This window comes from Schistocerca americana, chromosome 2 (assembly GCF_021461395.2).
Source record: "Schistocerca americana isolate TAMUIC-IGC-003095 chromosome 2, iqSchAmer2.1, whole genome shotgun sequence".
NCBI classification, from domain to species: Eukaryota; Metazoa; Arthropoda; class Insecta; order Orthoptera; family Acrididae; genus Schistocerca; species Schistocerca americana.
The window spans coordinates 635,232,832-635,255,453 of NC_060120.1; the positions used below are offsets into that span (position 1 = coordinate 635,232,832).

The 22,622-nt window shown below is 37.0% G+C and overlaps 1 protein-coding gene across 1 annotated transcript in view; it reads right to left on the reverse strand.

The window, feature by feature from the left end:
* Positions 1-22,622, reverse strand: part of LOC124594262 (phenoloxidase 1-like) — a 235,254-nt gene that overhangs the window by 41,810 nt on the left and 170,822 nt on the right. The window contains exons 9-10 of the mRNA XM_047132626.1: positions 7,573-7,761; positions 764-899 (exon numbers count right to left, since the gene is read on the reverse strand). Coding sequence (XP_046988582.1) covers positions 764-899; positions 7,573-7,761 — 325 coding nt within the window. The remainder of the gene's footprint in view (positions 1-763; positions 900-7,572; positions 7,762-22,622) is intronic.

The following is a 22,622-nucleotide window of genomic DNA, read 5'->3' on the forward strand; positions in this document are numbered from 1 at the left end:
GGGTCAAATAGTGCAATGAGCACTGTGTGCAAAGGAGATGTGTTCAAATTTGAATCCCTGTCTGACACACAATTTTGTTACTCTGCCAAGGAACAACAATAATATTTCATCACATTTCTGCAATTCCTGCATGAAACATGCATATACACCAAAAATAATGTTCTCATTTATAATGGTTTACTCATTTTACAATGTTTATAGAATGAGCAAGTTACTTGACAACATATCTCTTTCTATGAGCTTCTGTAGCTCTTTGAGTTCTCCAAATTGTCTCCAAAATGTTGTGAAGCTAGTTCTTTTAAGTTTCTTTGTAGTGATCAAATTAAAAACTAACAATGCATGATTAAAATTATTTGTTTTGAGCAGCACGTTAAGCACGTAATTCACTGTCCAGAAATGGAGAGTATAGTCCTCAACTTTTTTACTAAATCACTCCAACAGTCATGAAATAAGACATATTGAGACAGGCCATAAGCAACATTAAGAAAACGGTTCAAAAACAAAGGAGCATATCATATGTGATTCTTTTTCTGTGATACTGAATGACAGAAAATAAAATGATTTCAAATTTTGAGCACCCTGTGTTTCAAATTTACCAGGTTTTTGTTTTTGATTTGTTTAGTACAGTTTTTGATTGAGGTAATTAGTTTGCTTTTAGTTGATTAGTAAGAAAACTTTTGTTATACCCTATATCAATAGTGCTGTGAGTTGTTAGCTATTAATAAAGGTTTAAGTAACAATAGTGATCACAAATAGTACTTACACTGGACTGTGAACTTATCCAACTCTATGAAGAGGTGCCTCTGATCACGTAACAGCATAGGTCTTCTGCGCTCATCAAATTTTGGAGCCAAAAATATTCTCATAGTACCCATTCGAGTGGGTCCAGAATTATCCACCTAAGTTTAAATTTATTTTAATTATTTTGTTGACTCTAATACTCATTTTGCAATTATATAAAAAACAAATACTTAAACTATATTAATGTTTCACTGAGTTTTAGTTTTGATTGATTCATAAACACCAATAGCATATTGCCTAAGAAATTATAATAATAAGTCATATTATATAAAGAACAATATGCTTTTGTACTTCAGTATATCTTCATACTTGTCCTGAATGTTATTCATTATATTTACAGCTAATTACTATTTCTACTTGCTTCAACTTCTGCCTAGATTCTACCAATGCAGCAAGAGTGATGCTGCTATTATTGTTGCTGTATGTGTTGCTATCCTCTTCTGTCATTAACATGTTACGTTAACTTCATATAGTAGAGTAGTGTATTTTACCATGATTTTAAATTTGTTCATTCACATAGAACACAAGCAGTACTATATTTATTACATCTGTCTGGCTTTTCTGAATATTGCAACTGAATGGTCTCAAAGACATCACAAATGCCTTGGTGCTGCTTTGTTATACAGCATCTGTAATTTCTGTAGTGAAGTATTGTGCATTCTTTTTCTGCAGTGGCCTGTGTTTCACATTCAGAATGTTTCTGTATTCTAGTTTAGTGTGTATTTTCCTTCCTACATATTGAGGCATCTGAACATTTAATTTTAATTGGTGAATAGTAAGCACAAAATTATATTTTATTCTAGCATGATATAAATAATATCCAAAATGAAATTCTTTGAATAATTTGATTTGATCTAGAAAGAGATGATGAGTTCATAAATGTATAGTAAAGGGACTCCAAAAATTGACAGATTTTTTGCAAATAAAGGAGAAACATAATTCCCTTGGATTTTTTCCTTTAAAAAAAAAGGTCGTAACTCATTTCATGGTATATTATTAACTATGTGTCTGTGTCACCAGCAACTGAACAATATTTGCATTGGAAATAGAAAGCAATATCATTTACTTCCTGCATTCTCAATATATTTATTCCAGTGTAAAATCTTACCTGTATACATCTACATCCATACTCTACAAACCACTGTGAAGTGCATGGTAGTGGGTACTTCCTACTGTACCAGTTCTTAGAACTTCTTTCTATTCCATTCATGTATGGAGTGTGGGAAGAATGGGTATTTAAATGCCTATGTATACACTGTAATTATGCTAATCTCACAACACCTATGGGAACAATACACAGTAGGCTATGATGTATTTCTAGAATCATCATTTAAAGTCAGTTCTTGAAACTTTGTAAGTAGGCTTCCTCAGTATAGTTTGTGCTTATCTTCAGCTGTCTGCCACTTAAATTTCTTTAGCATCTCCATGACATTCTCCCATGAGTCAAACAAAATTTTGATGGTTTTGTGCTGTCCTTCTCCTTATATGTTCAATATCTCTTGTAAATCCTATTTGGTGTGGATCCTACACACTTAAGCAATATTCTAGGATGGGTTGTACAAGTGATTTGTAAACAATCATCTTTGTCCAATGATTGCTTTTCCCTAAAACTGTATCAATAAATAAAAATTTGCCACCTGCTTTACTTATACCTGAGCCTATGTGATCATTCCATTTCGTGTCACTACACAATGTTACACCCAGGTTCTTGTATGAGTTGACCAGTTCCAACTGTTGCTAGTACTGTAGTCATAGGATATTACACTTTTTGCACTTTGTGAAGTACATGCTTTTATATTATTGAAAATTTAAAGAAAGTTGCCAATCTTTGCACCACCTTGAAATTTTATTAAGATCTGAAGATTTGGGCAGCTTTTTTCACATAGTGCTTCACTATAGAAACTGCATCATTTGCAAAAAAAGTCTGAAGTTACTATCGACATTTTCTGCAAGGTCATTAGAATACAACATGCACAACAAAGGTCCTAACACACTTCCCTGGCACAGATGGAAGTTACTTTTACATCAGTTGGGAACTCTCCATCCAAGATAACAAGCTGTGTCTCTCCATCAAAAAAACCTTAATCCAGTCACAGATTTTTCTTGATACCCACTATAGTCATACTTTTGCTAATAAGCACAGATGTGGTACTGAGTAAAATGCTTTATTAACTACCTTATTACTTTGATCCATGGGTTGCAGGGTATCATGTGAGAAAAGTGTGAGTTGGATTAATGTGATCAATGTTTTCAGAATCCATGCTAGTTGGCATGGAGGATGTAATTCTGTCTGAGATACTTTATTATGTTTGAACTCAGATTATGCTCTAAAACAGACACAAAGTGTCATGTAAATTATGTGAAACAACACAAAATGGCACCCAAACTGAAACTAATGGAGCACTGAACTCTGATAATAGCAAACTGGTTATGCTTTCAGACAGCTATAATTGTGAACTTGCAAATTAACTGAATGTGAAAACTAATATAAATTCGTATGGTGCAGTGAAACTGACAGCCCTGCTTGTTGAGTTAGGAAGATGATTGCATCTGCAGATGTAATAAAACCTACATGAGAAAAATTTTCCATATTTCTTGGAGGCAAAGAGGAAGTCTATAAAACTGAAATGGCCTATGCTACATGTGATCTTAAATCTTGTCTGAGAAAATTCACAGATACAAATGTCATAAACTGTGATTATTCTACATCACCACAATATTGTGAGGCAGTCATGTTAAGGCAGAATATGAAGTGCCATTAGTCAGTTTGCCCAAAATGTGAAATGCATTGACATAAGTAATACAGGATGTAGATTCCACACACAACATGACTCCATCTGAATGTTTTGGGGAAAGAACAATTGGTGAGCCAGATAATCAATCAAGGGGGGAGGCGGGGGAGGGGTGACACAACTCCATTCTCAGTCGCAATAGGTAGAAACAGTAGCATCATCATTGGTTCCATTAAAAATTGCAAAACAATTGAAGAATCAACAGAAGCAACAGTAGATACTGAAGTGATGAACAAAAAAACTCTATGTGCTCATCATCCAAAAGACTTTTAGATGAAGGAAAGAAAAGTAACTAGCCTCCAAGGCAAGCATTGCTCAGTGTTGCTCAGTTCTCCACCAAAATGTCCAATTCACCAGAAATAAAGTGCAACACCTAGAAGTGGAACTACAGAATACTGATAGCTCACTGTTTACATAGCAGAACATTGGTGCACGTGATCTGAAACAAGATGTGTAACTCTAAACTCATATAATAAAGAATCCCATTATAGTAAAACCATCATGCTTATATGTAAAGGAAGGGATTATTAATAAAGTTAGAAATGACATTATATTATTAAGTGAAGAAAAACATCCAGAGAGATGAGCTACAGAGATAAAAAGCTATGTATGTTCAAAAGATTAACTACACAATGTACTTACTGTTCTCCCAGTGGAAGTATTGGGCATGGTTTCTAATCCTAAGGGCAAATTCTCATTTGTGGAGATTTAAATATCAATGAACACAGATAAGTTCTAAACACATTCTTGAACATTAAATATATCTACAGAATATCACAATTGTTTAACACTGCCACAAGGGTAAACAAGCATCAAGTATCAATCGCTGAAAATAAATTCACTGACCTAGAGAACGAAAGTTGTGATGTTGTTGTAAATAATCTTAGCCTTTAGATTATTCCAACCACATCTTAAAAATAAACATATATGTAGAAGACAAAACTAAAATACTAACAAACAGAATAATTTTGTCAATTCAAAGTTCCTATCAATATTTAAATTCAAATTTGAAGAATTGTTTCCAAAAGTACTGATAGACATTAAAATACAAAACAAAAATAACTAGTGACCAACAGTATAGAGAAATCCTCTGTAATGCCCAACCACTTCAGCAGCATAAAAAACAACCAAAACAATCCTGGTTTTCAAAGCTACTACCACAAACACAAAAAGATATACAGAAAAATTTTACCAGTAATACAGCCATGGACTGATACAGTTATAGAAAAGGCTGAAAACATTCTGAGCAGCATAGAAAAAAAAAACATAATTTCAGTACAATGACATGTCCTCACTACCTTCAGTTAAGACTGCATCACATATAATGTTTCCTTTTATGACCTGCATTCTTCTTTTTCCTTTTGTTCTCCAGTTTTTCTTACTTACTTTCTAAGTTTCTCGACACTCATGATATATTTTGCTTTAGTGATGATGTTGGCTACTTCCATTGCACATAGGTTGTGCCTTGGAAAAAGGCAACAAGAACCCAGTCCAAGGTACATCTCATTTTTTAATTCTGTCTACATTATATTAATATTCAACTGTTTATTCTGACGGTTCTTTTATTTTCTTTATTTACTTCCAGCTAGCAGCTAGGCAAATTGGCACTAATGATGTGAAACTTTATAACCTTAATTTTATTTTGTTCTTTCTTTATGTCCTTGATCAGGCCAAATCATTGAAGTATAAATGTATTGCATACAGACTGACCTAGCACATTGCTATATAAGTTAACACACAGTCACAATTTCTATCAGTCATTAGTTAGGCATCATTGTGCTGCCAAGTTGCTCTATTCATCATGTTTATATGATGTTGATATTTATTTTAACATGCCTACTTCCACAGCTATGTATCAGCCATTAGTCTGTGCCATTGCAGTTTGTTGTGGTATTAACTATGAGTTTGCTCTGATAGAAACTAACTATGATCATGGTGGCATAAACTGGGTTACTACTGTTGTCCTCCATATTAATGAGGATAATGTGTTCTGGAATTATGCCAACAGAAAAAATTTCTCTCCAAGATACTGTCACATACAAGACTCTAATGTTGTCTGAGACTTTGTGCCCCTTTCTTCCTGCACTAGTGCACTTGTTACTGCTGATGAACTGTGGTGTATTCATTCTAGCATTCTAGATATACTTGTAAATTAATTCTTGATTATATATTACATATTTGGATTAAAGGTCATGGAGATAATGCTAAATTAATTTGATGGAAGTTTATTGATTATGGCATGCAGTTCTCCCCTTCTGTTCTCGTAAACTATGATATATTTATTTCTTATTTTATTTTGAGAACAAGGTTGGTCTTAAACAAGTATTAGATGATACCAGAAGCCAGCATGTACAAAATAATTATAGGGACATATACAGATTACTGCAATCACTCGCTCAAAACAGGAACTTGAGGAGTACATCCCATCAAATTTTGTAACAAATCACAGATCGTAACACTACATTGAAGGATAACAGTCATGAATCAGGCATTCTGCATCAGTGCCTCTGTCACCTGCACTGGATAAGATATGCAACGTTGCAGAATTCTATTTAACGTCTGCTTCTTGTTTCCTTCCTATTTCATTTTTTTTCCCGTTATGTGTCTCTAATCTAACATAATCCACAGCTGCAATTGTACCTCTTACTGTGTCCTTTCTGACTGAAGGTCACAACAGCAGGCTGGGGCACTGAGAAAGTTTACATCATATTCAGTTTTTCCATTTACTTTGGATTTTTCACTTTGTACTCATCATTTTTCTCAGTTTCAATCCTACTTTCTTCACTCTTCATTCAGTATCAATCTTTCCTACTGTTCAATTTTTAGATACTTCTCAGCTTGCATAGCCCATCTCTTTCCTCCCTTGGCATAACAGTATTTATCTGTTTTCAACTATGGTAGCATGTAATATGTTGCTTATATACCTTCCATTTCTTTCCTTCATCATTCCTTTCTGGTAAAATGTTTCTTAACTGCAGTCAATATTTGAAATATTTATTTACATTCACTATGATTTGCTAACTACACACAATTTTATCATGCATCAGCTTTGTTAGCTAATCCAACAGCAAAACCAGTACAGTGATGAAAGATAATACTGAGAAAGAGAAAAATGTTACCTGGTATTTGCCTTCAAGAAATGAAATATTGATACTGCCGAGAGACACATTTAATAGTGAAATGATCATTCCTTGCTTTTGGAAATATTAATGCCTTCTTCAGGGAGGAAAGTGGGACAGGTCAGGGACGGTTAGAAAGAAAAGGCAGGTCACTTAGACTCCAGGATGAGAAGTAACCACATATTGTGGCAGAATCGATAAACAAAGGTCACTTGTTTTTTCACATATCTGATGGGAGGTATTACTGTGTACTTCAGTCCTTCTGGAAATACACCTTCATTCATCATTACAAGGGTAAAGATTAATACAGAAAACCTTATCAGGGGAACTTACAAATTACTGTAGCTAATGCAATGTTTCATCCCATGACAGATATTCACAATGAATGCTGTTATACATTAGATGGCAAGTAATAATAACATATACACATAAATTTGGAACACAATAACAACTAAAGCAGGATATCACAATTACAAAATGAAAACTTGGCTGAACTTATATCTTTAAAAAATGGGACTACCTTTATCCAGCGAATCAGTAATTCAAGACAGTGTGAAACAAATTATGAGGTGTTGTTGGGACAGAAAATTATTTGTTACCTGTCAGCAAGGAAAACAAAGGCTGCAAGAAAGAAAACTGAAGCAAATCATTGGTAAGTGCAAAAAATTATGGGTAACAAATGAAAATAATATGAAGTAACAGATGAAGCAAGGAAAAAATATAAGGAAATATAGTGAAAGGGGAGAAAACAGATCAAAATATAAAATACTTAAAAGAGACCCTAATTTTGAAGAGATTTAGCTGTTTCTTTAATTATAAAAAGGAGTAATAATTGAACAAACAAACCTGAACTGACTTACTTGTATTAGAAAGACATATGGAGCATGTTGTAAATGTGTAAAACGAGCAAACACTGATCCTCGTGGAGTGAAATCAAGTCCTCTGGAAAGATCAACATCATTTTTCTGCCAGAATGTTGCAAATTCATTTATTTCTGCATTTTCTGACATCAGCTGCATACCAGAAACAACAACACCAGGGAAGTCCAACTGTTGAAAATTAATGAATATCAGTAAAAATACTGAAAAGAACTCAAGGGCACTGAACACATTACAAATCAGGCAAGCAATTGGTTTTAATTAATACTGTGTTGTACTGCATATGAGGTGAGGCAGTTAAGACAAGCCCCACCGGATATATACAGAACAAATTAACATACCAACGTGCATTTTCAGTTAAGTTATAGCAAACAATGTGGTGAATTTTTTGACATAGACACAAGCAATTTTTGTCTATAGTTGCTAAATTATGACATCGTCTTTATTGTAAATACGTAAATTTCCTGTTATACGCATATTAAGACCTATTGTGGGTAACACATGCTGTAATCAAAGAGTCCCAGACTGAAGTAAAGAGCAGTTTTTTCACTGCACAAGTTCACAATAAAGTTTGTTTCTAACAAGAATTGAAAGATCATTTGGGACCAGTTGAGAATAACAGAAACAAAGTACCTCATGTAATACCAGTTCCATGGGAAGGCTTATCCCACTTGGCTGAGAAATTGCATACACGGTGGACCATGAAATATTGTGGAAATGGTGCAGTGTAGAACAGCATGTCGAGGATGCTGTCACTGAGTTCTGTTTGATGGGCTATGAGGTATAGCCAGATTCTGTGCCAGAACTGTATGAGCAATTGAATGCTGCTGCTGGAGGTCACATTTTGCCTTGAGTGTCCAGCAGGTGGAAGCAACTTCACTAGCCATGATGGCTGCTTGAGGAAGGCTTCAGACACCAAATCACAGCTTCCTTTGGTTGATATGGAAGGCCAGTGGGAGAGAGTCCAGAGCTGCTGCAACCCAATCCTGGGAACCCAAGACTCAAGGCTGTGAAGCACTGGTGCCCATGGGGTGGAGGCACAATGGAAACAATGGGAGACTGAGCTTGACCAGTGTGATGCCAAGAGTGCAGTGATTCTGACAACAGGCACAGTGTCATTGGGTGCTGCTAAACGTGTGGACACTGATCACCATCTGTGAGAGCATGGTGGGGGTAGGTGGGACATGACAAAAAGGGCTGAGAGAACAGAGTGATGGGAAGGTCTCCACCACATGGGGAGAGCACAAGTGCATGGAAAGTAACTGGTTGGAGAGAGGCCAGGGAATGGCAGGAGAGTTGTTGCAGCAATGGCCACAGGAGCATAGGAAAAATGCAGTTCAGAAGAAGTGGTCCAACAAACATTTGCCCTATTGTACCAAGTGCAAGGAAACAATAACTCAGGTATGACTGATGTGTCTACCTGCAAGCATGGGGCCCATCAGTTCACACTCTGCTGCTATAGTGTTAAGGCACTTTCAGCAACAATGGAGTTGTATGCTGAACAGGATCTTGATTGCCACGTTTTGTCTTTGCAAACATTACAAAAATGCAAGGAACTATACATAAGGGGCCCAGGATGGCAGACAGAAAGGCAGTCACAATGCATGAGTTGGAGTATGGGAATAAGTGAATGGCGAGAGACCAGCAGGTGATGGGGAGGACGTCATTGCAGCGTGTGCAGTAGCACAGAGAGAAGCTGGCAGGAGAAAGGTCAGTGGCATCAGAAGTGTTGTCCCCCTTGGGGTGGGTAAGAGCAGGGAAAGATTCTACTACAGAGAAGGATCAGAGTAATCCAGAGGCAGAGACACAAAGTTCCATGTTGTCATTGATAAAAGGTGGTCAACCATGACTGCATCAGCCAGAAGTATCAGTGTGTGTTGATGAGCAGCACCGGGCTCAACCATTGGAGTACAGCATTGGGTGCAGCTGTAGTGGAGATGGGGGGCAACACTCGGCAGCAATGAAAGCATTGTATGTCCTCCCTGGAAAGGGAGGCTGGTCATGGCTTTATGACAAAGGTGCAGCAAATGAGCAGTGTTGGATGCTGTGGGGAAAGGGCAGAAGCAGTTGTGTCGTGTTGTTGTGTGCAGAGAACTGACAATGTCTATATCAAGTTGGTTGCAGCTTGGCAAGAGGGAACTGAAGCAGTGACCTCTGTCTGAAAGACATTGCGTGCCAATGGTGCAGGAGGATGGAAGCAGTGTTAGGCTTATGGTCAGAAGGACAGCAGGTGACAATGGGTCCAGTGGGAATGAAGGGGTGTCAGGAGCTGGTGGATGGTGCACCCTGGGCTGTAACACCCTCATAAGGAAGTCAGCCATGGCAGTAGCTTCATTCTGAAGGCACAAAGCACAGGGCAGAATTGCACATGGCTGAAGGAAGGGAGCATGGCTGGCAGGACAAGAAAAGTTATGACCCTAGCAGCTGCAGCATGTGGACTCAAACTTCATCACCAATGGATGTCCAAGTGATGCCTGTGGTAGCAATGGACAAAGCAGCAATGGGCACAGTTGGAGGTGGGTGGCTGATGGGCAGTAAATGAGTCAGGAAAGTGGTGAAAGAGCCACAAAGGTATTGGAGCCAGAGGAGGTACTGGTGCGAAGCTTGGGGCTGGAACCACCCTGACACATGGGCAAATGATACCAGCTGTCTGTGATGAACCATACCTCTTGATGTTGTTTTGCCACAGATACTAGTAATGACCCATACCATGTGACATTGTTTCACCACCAGCATTGACCTCAAGAAACACTAAGGAAATTACAAACACATGGTATTCGAGTCCACAAAAGTAAGTAAGTAAGTATTCAGTAGGTGGAAGGAAGTCCACAGCCACGTGATTTGCAGATTGTGCTTGTTTTATTGATCACAGTACCATTGGTTTCCTGATGCAAGCACTGCTTGGAAGTGTGGCTGGTGCTCCTGGTAGAACCTGTACAATCAGCGTATCAAAACACTGTTTGTATACAGCATTGTATCCACAACACATGATGCCATTGGGATATTTACAAACACTCTCTGGAGGAAAGATGCCTGAGGGACAATGGTAAGCAACCCGTGGGATAAAGACATTGTGCTGGAAGTATAACGTAGTCAGTCTTCATGCAAAATACAACAGTTTGGAACAGCTTTCAAAGAGGATTTCAGCAACATAACATGTATGAAACTTAATCAAATAGTAACAAGATAATGCAGCCACAAACCAATGTCCCATGTTCAGAAGAAGTGGTCCAACAAACATTTGCCCTATTGTACCAAGTGCAAGGAAACAATAACTCAGGTATGACTGATGTGTCTGCCTGCAAGCATGGGGCCCATCAGTTCACACTCTGCTGCTATAGTGTTAAGGCACTTTCAGCAACAATGGAGTTGTATGCTGAACAGGATCTTGATTGCCACGTTTTGTCTTTGCAAACATTACAAAAATGCAAGGAACTATACATAAGCTAACAACAGAGGACAGCAAACATTAAGAGAAATGCAGCTAACATTTTAACAGCAGAACACAATCCAGCCAGAATATGCGAGTGAGATCAGACAGAGGATAATTTCTACAAATATTTTTTCTCATCTAGCTGCAACAAAAGCTTCAAGGCAATGTTTTTCAAAACTAATCACACAATGTGTATATACAGGCAAGAAAAAAAAACATCTCCAGATTTCTCGGTTAAAAATATATTTTACCCTGGCTGAAAATACTCATTTTTCCTCATTAAGTGACAATATACTTCCCCTTGGAGCTGTAAAACTTACCAATCCTTTGAATAGTAAATATTTTATACTCCAACATTGAATTTACTGGCACTGTAGCAAACAAAACTAACAAAAAAAACACATTTTAGAAAAATCTTTGATTCACATCAACATGTACACTGCATACTTTTCTTCATGAATATATGTCTATGACTTTTACCAAATACAGCATGGTAGCTTCCAAAGTGCTGAAATTGGGACTGTGCTACATGATGAGCTGTTGTCAGCCATAGCTCATGTCATGTTATCTTGTCAGCCAGTGACAGAAGACATTCAGAGCATAGGACAATTGATGTAGTCAGCCTATAGCAACATCACTATTATGCAGTACGAACACACAAATAGGAAAAGTTAATTGTTTAAATTAATATACATACAGTGTACCTACAAGTGAAGCAAATCTTTCACATATAATACTGCTCATCAAAAATTGGTTGCCTTTTCCCCCCATTAGTGTGGTTAGGCAGAAACCTAAGAGCAATGCTTAAATTGCTACAAATGTTAAGATCAGGAAAACTGAGGAAGGAAAGAGCTAAAAGACAAACTTGTCCTGACCAAAAGCAAATTTTAGAGCAGTGAATACAGTAGTTGCACCTGACATAAATGCATAAATGTTTTCACTTTACGCTTAACACTTTGGAGACCAAGACCAAGTACATAGCAAGTGCCACAATTTTCTCAAAAGTTGAGCTACCTATCATTATAAAACTGGACTCTCTTCATATGACAGGAAGGCATGGATGTCCTGCTACCTGTCACTTGACAGGCACTGCCTTCTATTGCCTATTTATAGAACTACTTCAAAAAAGGCAGTAGTGAATGATACAGCTACTTGGAGCATGATTTGTTGAAGATGAGACAAATCACTGACAAAAGAAGCAGAACAGAAGAAACTGGTATTGCTCTGACTGCAATGCATCTCTCTGAATGCCAGAAAATTTCAAAGCTCCCATAGAAAAACCTGTTTTGTGTTAAATATCTTAAGGATAATTGTACTTTTTGCCATCATCATTGCATAAATTGTTATCTATGAAAGAACTAAAATAAATATGAAAAGCTAACCTCAACACTTAGGCTGTTTTATTGTGTGTTATCCTTTAAGATACATCAAACACGAATGTGCCAGGAAATTTTAAATAATGGTCAAAAGACTGGTCTCTGGGCCCAAAATTTTTCTAAGTGTTAAGATTTGAACAAAAGTCAAATTCTCTGTGATTTAAGAAATGCATTTCACATTCTCACATTTAACATAATTCACATTGCATGGACAGCAATTTAGTTTGAAAGTAATGCTTCTCAAGCCACTATTCATAATATTTCCTGTGACCTGTTAGAAATAAGCAGTTGTGATGATGTTGAAAGCAGTTTGTTCTACAAAGTATAGCATACTGTTTGTGCTGAAGCCTTTGACACATTTTGCTGTTGGCAAGTGCTTATCTTTTTAAGTATTATTCTGCAGTGGCAGATTAAAGTAAAGTTCTTGTTTGAGTATCAGTTCTTACTTATCAGAACAAAAAATTTTAAATGAAAAATAAAACAATGAAAAATTCCTGGAATTCTAAAAAATTCCCACGGTCTTCTGCAGATGGAGAAATTCTTGCATTTTTCCTGGATTTGGTTGCCTGGGGTGCATGTACCCTGCTACAATTGTTAAAATGATGTCTATGAAATCTGAAAAGCTGGTCAGCTGTTCATTTGCTACTGTTCTGAACATCTACAGAAAGTTACTGAAGGACGGTGGAATCATGAGTAGGTGACTAGTTGTTGCATGTACATGACTCATCACAGAATCTGGAAGTTTGGTGGCTATGTAAACCAGGATAGGTGGCAATCTGTGACAGATCTGTTAACAGCGTACAAAGCCAGTGCATGCACAAGCGTTTTGGAGCACACTGTTCAGCACACGTTGTTGAATGTGGGTCTCTGGAGCTGACAAGTTGATTAAGTGGTATTGCTAATTATGACTGCAGTGGGCACAGGTCATTATTATTTTACCATGGACCAACACAAAGGTGTCATCTGGTCAGATGAACCATGTTTCTTGTTAGATCTGATCATGTTTCAATATGCTACTATCCAAATGAACAGCTGCTTGAAACTTGTACCGCACCATGGGCACAGACAAATGGAGACAATATTATGTTACAGGGGACATTAACCTGGATTTCTATGAGAGCTGCGGTAGTAACCAAAGGCACATCAGCTATATTTCACATTACGTGAACATTATTGCAGACCACCTGCACCCCTCCATGCTTGATATCTTCTCTGATGACAAAGATATCTTCCAACATGATAACTTATCCGAACCGTGTGATTTGTGCATAGAAACCTGGTATGATATAGAAGGGCAATTAATTTTGAATGATACTGTAAACTAAAAAAATATATTACAGACTGCAAGACAGCATTAAAATTATACATCATCTACTAAATGCTAATTTCTTAAACTTTTCTGTGTGCTTCGTTCTGAATCCATCATGATACTGAGCATTTGAATTTACTCAAAAACATTGAGTAGTCCCCTTTGATAGTTTACTAAGGAAGGTGAGAGCAAGATGTTTGTAATTGTTGTGAAGCTTTGCCAATCAGAATATGTTACACCACTCATGTGACTATTCCTCAAGTTGTGGCAATGTATTGACAGCCTTAAGGAATACTTACTGAACTTTTTCTTAAGATGAACCACACTTCTATAAACTTATGTGAAATAGGAATACGGATAAATGTATACGCAACAGACTGCTCCCATATATGTCTATACATGCATATATTTCACCACAATGAAATATACATGTGTACACTGTACAAGGTACAAAGGCTGACTGGAACATTAACATGATGACTCGTCATAGCAGTTAGAGTTCAAAGATCATGCTTTACGTGGTCAATGTGACCTATTGACACCACAAACTTATAGATTAAGGATGTGCATAAGCTCTTTAAAATGCAAGCTTCATGATTCTCATTGGACAATTCCAGAAATGTATCTAATAGTCTTTTTGCCATTAAAAAACCAGTTGACTGAAACTGGAAGAAGACATGGTAGGCATACTTAATTTTTTCTTTTTCTTTAGATTTATCTTAAACTAAATGGTAAACACTGCCATTGCTTCTGCAGTTATAGGTTTAGTTCATTTTGATCGGCATTACGAGCAACATACATAGTTTCATCTGCATATAATACCGTTCCTCAACACAGAACTGAGAGGACAAGCAAAGAACAGTCTACGAATAGAGCCTTGTGGCATATTCCATGTTACTGGCAAGCTATATGATTTTTTATTGTTTGCATGCCCTAGCTGTTTGTTGTTGCTTGAGCAGGATTCCAATAGTTTAAGTGCATTCTCCCCTAGCCTGTAGTGTTGGAGGTTAATATACTGGATTGTGTGTGACACTCTATCAAATTTTGTGGGACACTGTATCAAAAGTTTTTCTCGGTTCGAGAATATTTTTTCTTACTGTCAACAAATATTTTTGTTAAAATGGTCGCTGTTACTCTGTTGATGCAATGAATCCATACCGTATGCCAGTTAGCAGACAGTTATATTCAAACTATTTGTCGGTCTAATGGTACCCAGAGTGCTCTTTTATTTGAAGCTTACACTGATGCAAACACAACTGAGTGAGCATTAGTGAATGAAGTTTATCTCTGGTGTACATGGTAAGTGAGTTCAACAAAACAACATTCAGTCATGTCGGGTTTGTGTTTGCAGCTTCTTTTTCATCTTCTGTTGGTTTTTGATCTTTCATTGAACCATCAAAAGAAGTTGGTGTGCTCTCTGCTTCAGTGTTCCCAGCTCCAGAAGTATACCTATACTGTTGTATGATGTGAACTATTTTTGTATTGAATACGGGTTATGTGAGCAATGGAGTAGTATAAGGAGAATGTAATGTTGCTAACATAATACTACAGAGAACATAGGTTCTTTTGCACCCAAAACACAAAATTACAAACAAAAATAAATGTTCAGAATCAATCTTACACTCTGAAAATGAGGTATATGCTGTTTTGAGGCTCCCTGTCAGATTAAAATGTGTGTTCCAGACAAGGACTCAACCCATAACAATGGCTTTCACAGGCTGTGGTCTTATTGACTGAGCCATGCTCAGCGTGCAGAGTGGTCTATTCAGTCCCAAAAGAATCCCACAAGCTGTGACTAAGACATTTCCTCACAATACCAATCTTCCACAAGTGCTACTCCAGCAAGGAAAGCTTCTTTGTCATTTGGAAGGTAGAAGGGAGATAGTGATGGGAGTAACACTGTGAGGTCAGCTTGGAAGTCATGCTTGGATAGCTCATTTGGTAAAAGTATCATCCATGAAAGGCAAGGTTCTTGGTTTGAGTTCCATTGTGACACACTATTTTGATCTGGCAGGAAGTGTCAAAAGGAAATATGCTTGGTAGAAAAAGTCCAGCTATAGAAGTGTAAAAAAATTACTATTATAATTGTAATAATTTTTCACATAATTGAGCAACCACAGTGATCATACTTAATATTTAAACAAAACAGCAGTCCAGACCACAGTAAACCATTTGTTTTTAATTCCAATAACTGGTTTTGGCCCCTACAGTCATTTCCAGGCCAGAGACTCCTTGCATCATCTGGAGCCTCTGGTCTGAAGATGGGCATGTAGAACAAAACTGGTTGCCAGAATAAATATAAATAATTTATTGTGATCTGGACTTCTTTTCCATTAAAGTAACATAATTTTCTCTTGTTCCTAAAAACTAGAGTGTAAATACTAGCCTTTTTCCAGGTTATGTTGCATATAAGTAAGTGGTTTTCCTGCTTTTAAATTTCCACCGCAGTTGCAATGAAAAGCGTAAGCCAATATTTGTGCAATGTTTTGGAATAAATGTAAGGAACACTGGAGTTGCAGCTCAGTGATATGTGTATTATCTCCACGTGTTTCACCCTTGTGCAAACATTCAGACATCTGTAAAGTTTTTCCTATGCCATTTTGCTTGCTTGATTAGAAAGAGTATGTTGAACATGCAAATTTCCTACCTGAATACTACAGTTTTAAACAGTATAGATGATACAGAAGATATGATCCAGTATTGATCACATGATGCTGCATCACTTTCCTTATCAAGAATTTTGATTACAGATGATTTTAAACGATCTGGGTTGAGAGCTACATTTTATATTGTCTGTGAATTTAGTTAATTGCATTATTGTTGTTGTTATTGTTGTGGTTGTGGTGTGGTAGTCCTAAGATTGGTGTGATCCAGCTCTCCATGTTAGTTGGTTGGTTTGGGATATAAAGGGGCCAAATTATAGGGTCATCAGTCCCTTTTTCCTCATGCAAACAAGCCTCAAGTTAAAAGAATTCCTAAAAGGAGTTGGGGAAAGGAAAAGGTAGAAAACTGATGGAGAACCACACAGAAAGAAAAAATGAAAAAAGCTAATTAAAGTAGAAAGTGTACACTGAAAGGAAAGGGAGTGGAACGTATTGAAATTATATAGCAGGTGATTGAGGCTGGCTGATCACAAGAATAAAAAAGGATGAGCCAGTCACTCTGCAACACACTAAAATCTCCAGTTTAAAAGAGGAGGTGAGATTAACACACAAAGGGACACGAAGAGCACCAAGGCAAACAAACAGCAAAGAAAGAGCAAGGAAGAGTTAAAATGGAGGGAGGGTGGAGTCCTGGGAGAGAAGGCCAGACTCCCACCCTTAGATTGTGTGATAAGAACCCCCCTTGTGAATAAATCATAAAACAACACCAGCCATTGAGGCACTGTCACCCAACACCAGAGGCAGGGTGCTGGGAAGGGCAGTACAACAAGATGTGGACAACAGTCATGTGGGAGACACAGCAACACTGAGGTGGGTCCTTAAGATGGAGGAGGTGACCATGTGTTAGCCAAGTATGGCCAATGCAGAGCCGGCAAAGATCAACGAAGTCCTTGTGAGTGGCTTGCATGGATGACCACCATACATTCATTGTCTCCTTGATAACATGTAGTTTACTTGGTGTATTGAGGGTGTGCCATTCAGTATCCCAGATCACGAAAACTTTGTGGTGGAAGACTGATCGAAGATCACACAGCAGGCCAATCTCCAGAGTTGGTTTACCTCCCTCAAGAAGAGGTTTGATTAGAGGTAATTTCAAACAATTGTCAAATTTTTAATGAAGCTCTTTTCTTGACTACAAAGTATTTATTTTATTTGTTCTGTAATAAATAACAAAGGTGGGAGAAAGAAAATGTGTGCATGCAGACATGTTGTGAAACACCTAATTATTTATACTCATGAGGCAAATCGTCATTATTAGAAAATATTTACTACAACTCAATAAATTCTGTCAAAGAAACAATGTGGCCAAGATGGGCACAGCAAATTTGGGAGCTGTCATCTGGGTTAGCTGGTAAAATACATAGGACCAGTGGTAAACGATCTGCATGTACCCAGTAGTAACTGCAGTAGTGCAATTGGTCCTTTACCTGAAGGTCAAGGTGGGATATCCAATGTTTTTGCAGTATTGGGATACTGCTCAAAATGTGTATGACTGTACCCACTGCGAGCATCTAATGCAAAGAGTGATGTTTGGAAAAGGACAATTTTCTTAACTATAGTACAAGTCCCAGGAATAGATCATATTCCCTCATAACTACAGTTACCATATTATTTTATGGAATTTTAGGACACAGTGGTAAAAAATGTAGCACATTTGAAAAAAATGTAGGACATTATTGATCAACGCAAATGTACTGTAAAGCTATAATTTAAATGCTATACAGGCATATACATATTTATATTTTCTTAAAATCCTGAAACATACAATGTTAAATGTGATCATCAACAGCAGTCAGCTATACTTCTCTTAAGAACTAAACTTTTGCAAAACATCTAGGTTGTCTGAAACACAATCAAGAAATTCCAAACAAGTGAAGTTTTTAAAATTATACTTCACAAAAAAATATCTTTGACTAAATAAATAGCTAATCTATTCCATATTAACATTGTGTGCAGGAATAGCAAAAAAGTACTGAACTAGTTTCAGTAGTTCAGAAAAGCAGTCCTCATGCTGACTACCACTAAAATATCTAACCCCATTCATTACAGGACACTTTTCCTATGCTGCTGCAAAAACTGGTTCACATTACATACCTCATCACAACAATTTACAACAACATTACAATGCCTTTATCACTTAAAGATATCCCTAATGCATGGGTATGCTCTTCGACTGTAGCCTGTGTCGTCATAGCAGGTTGCTTTTGCAGCTAATAACAAATTATTCATTTTGTTCCCAGTTACCAGTTCATTTTCTAGTGAACACTGCTTGTTTCTGAAAATTTAGGACATTAGAGACTTTTCAAAATTCCTCCCAGATGCCCAACAAATGGTTAAAATGTAGGGCATGTCTAGGAATTTCCAGACATCAGGTAACTCTACTCATAACTGCTGATATCTTTGGGGAGCCAGCCATTACAAAGGTATTCTACTTGTTGCACAAGATATATGAGACATGGGAAATATCCTTAGACTTCAAGAGGAATGTAATAACACCATTTTCAAAGAAAGTAGGTGTTGACAGGCGTGAGTATTGACAATTTGTTTGGTTATGCTTGCAAAAAACTGGCTTAAATTACTTACAGTAGTATGGTACAATTGGTAGAAGCTGACATTGAGGAAGATGAGTGTGGATTCCAGAGAAGTATTGGAACATGAGAGGCAATAGTGACCTGTGACATTGTAGGAGATAGGTTAAAAGAAGGCAAACCTATGTTGACAGCTTTTGTAGACTTCGAGAAAGCTTTTGACAATGTTGACTGGAATACGCTTTTTGAAATTCTGAAGGTAGCTGGAGTAAAATGCAAGGAGTGAAAGGTTATATACAATTCATAAAAAAACTGGATAGCAGTTATAAGAGTCAAAGTTCAGGAAAGGGAAGCAGTGCTGTGAAGAAAATTAGATAGGGTTATGTTATGCAATCTGTACATTGAGATAACAGTATTGAAGACAAAGCAAAACTGAAGAAATAATAAAGTTCAGGGAGAAGAAATAAAAATGTTCAGGTTTGTCCATGACATTGTAATTCTGTCAGACACAGCAAAAGACTTGAAAGTGCAGAGGAACAGAAAGGACAGTCTTAAAAGGAGGATGTAAAATGAATATTAACAAAACAAATACAAGGCTAATGGAATGTAGTATAATTAATTCAGGTGATGCTAAGGGAATTAAATTAGGAAATGTGACACTAAAAGCATTAGACAAGTTTTTCTATTTGGGCAGTAAAATAACTAATGGTGGCAGAAGTAAAGAGCATGTAAAAAGTAGACTGGCAATGGCAAGGAAAGCACTTAAGAGGTGAAATTTCATAATATCAAATATAAGTGTAAGTGGTACAAAGTATTTCCTCAAGGCATTTGTCTGGAATGTAGCCGTGTATGGAGGTGAAATGTGGATCATAAGCAGTTCAGACAAGAAGAGAGAAGCTTTTGAAATGTGGTGTTGTAGAAGAATGGTGAAGATTAGATGGGTAGATCACATAATTAATGAGGTATTGAATACATCTAGGGAGAAAAGAAATTTGAGGCATAACTTGGCTAAAAAAAAAGGGATCGTTTAGCAGGACACATTCTGAGACCTCAAAGGATCATCAATTTAGTATTAGAAGGAAGTTTGGGGAGTAAAAAGTGCAGAAGGAGACCAAGAGACATGTACAGTAAGCAGGTTAAAATGGATGTGGGTTGCAATAGTCATTCAGAGATGAAGAGGCTTGCACAGGATAGAGTAGTCATTGTTTTGTCAAGATAGAATGTTCCAATTTATGGATGCAACATTACTTTTACACTGCCTTTTGCACAATTATGTGTTATTTAATTTGTCAGACTAGTACCTTCCTGTTATTCCTCTTTATACATTTGATGTGGATTTTAAGACGAATTTTATTTCCACATATTTATGTCAGTTGACTTTTATTGTCAGACACTCTTATTGCCATATGAAGGAATTTTAAATAATGACTACACATACCAAAATTTTGCTGTTGGATATATGATACTGGTTACCCATGTACTTGGGCAGTAGTGCCCTCTGCTGGGCTCAGTTAGTCATATAAACATGGATGTATCCACACAATCACCAGCATTTACTATATATCTAGATACATAGATTTTGAGATTGATACTTGCTTTGGTATATTTTTATAGTATGTATGGCTGTTAATCACATTAATGTTTCCATTGTTCTTACATATCATTAGGCCTGTGTAGATTTTGCTTCAGTTAATTGAACTAGTTGGGTCCACCACTGTTTTTCTATTTGTAACAGATCTGAAGAAGTCAATGGCCAAATCCAGTAATCAACAAATGTATTATTTTTGTGATCAATATACACTTTTACCAATAAAGGCTGGAGTAGCATGGAGACCCGTGTCAAACCAACCTTCAGACTGAAGATAATAATAATAACAGCATCATCAGCAATAACAACAACATGCCTAAAATGTTGTTATCAGAGAACCATATCCAGTATAGAGGAACAATTTTTAAATAGATACTGAAAAAGTATGCCATGAAACATGTAACAATATCTAAATACCATCCGCAGGAGAATTCAGCTAAATGGGTCGTGAGAGAACTAGGGAGATTATGTTGTACATACTTCTCAATAAGCCGTTCCAATTTGATAAAGATGTTGTCACAACTCAAGAAGTTATTAAATGGGATGCCTCACATAAGTACAGTTTTGCCTCCACTGGAGGTAATAGGGAAAGAGTTGGTGGGAGAACCATTATTGGCAAAACTGAAATGGCCTCCTGCTGTTGACTCTAAGAAGGGAGACTGACAAGAAACTGTCACAAGAAAGCTGCAAATTAGTACCAATAAATGAAGAAGTACAGGGAATGGGCTACAGAACTGGAATTACAAATTGGTGATGTAGTCATGGTACGAATGCATGGATGGAGTTCAAAATGTCCTAAGAAAATTAATAAATTTTTTGCATCACTATGTAAGTCTTTGTGAGATGAAAAACCACATCCAATGGTATTAATTCTGAAGAAATCAGTGATTGATAAATTCAAAGGATTGTATAATGCAGATTGTGTGAGAAAGTATCAGGTACTGACATATAATAAATCAACAGCAGAACTTGGTTTTCTTGTCTTTAAAACTAACAGCATACGTACATGTGATGATGTCACTGGGAACAGGATTTAAGCTTATAAATTTGTAAGTCATTTGCTGGCTACTGGTTTTAAGGGGAAGGTATTTTTTTTTTAGTTTTGCAAATCTTTCACTGGTTTATCTGAAAGACAAGTTGATATTTTATTCCAATACTAAAGCTGTTACAGGATTTAATTAAAACAAAGATTGATTGTGTATTGATATTTGTTCAGTCAAGACTGATAATATATTTGTGCAGCTAGTAGAACCAAGCAAAGTGTTAGGTTCAACTCCATGAATATGGAATGTGGGAACGGTTTTGAATACTGGTTATCTAGGGATGTCAGCATTCAAATGCTTTTCACTTCTTGCCATGAAGGATGTTGAATCAAAAAACTAAGAATTAGTTAATAAACCGGATATCACAGAAAATTTACGGGTAATCAGAATATTGTTGTGAAGCTGAAGGTGTACATCACTTATAAAATAAGCAAGCATAACAATGAATAAATAAGTTATAGGATCATAATCATAGACTTTGTCAGTCAGTAGTTACTAATGAATAGTGGGTTTCATGAGGATTATCAGACTAGAAGCAATGAAGCCAGAGGTGGCTAAAATGTTAAGGACTGGCAGAGCCTATAATAAGCACTGACTGGCTACATGAGGATAGGAATCCTCTGTTAGTTATTGTTAGGTTGAGGGTACCTGGGTTATTGGATGGAAAGGAACACCTTTGAGGAAATATGTCAAGGTGCCAGAGCTGTCCATTTTGTTTTGGTGCATGTCTTAGTGAGGTGACCTGCATAGCTCCTTAAATGTCATGTTGTTGTTGTAGTCTTCAGTCCTGAGACTGGTTTAATGCAGCTCTCCATGCTACTCTATCCTGTACAAGCTTCTTCATCTCCCAGTACCTACTGCAAGCTACATTCTTCTGAATCTGCTTAGTGTATTCAACTCTTGGTCTCCCTCTATGATTTTTACCCTCCACGCTGCCCTCCAATACTAAACTAGTGATCCCTTGATGCCTCACAACATGTCCTTCCAACCGATCCCTTCATCTAGTCAAGTTGTGCCACAAACTTCTCTTCTCCCCAATTCTATTCAATACCTCCTCATTAGTTATGTGATCTACCCATCTAATCTTCAGAA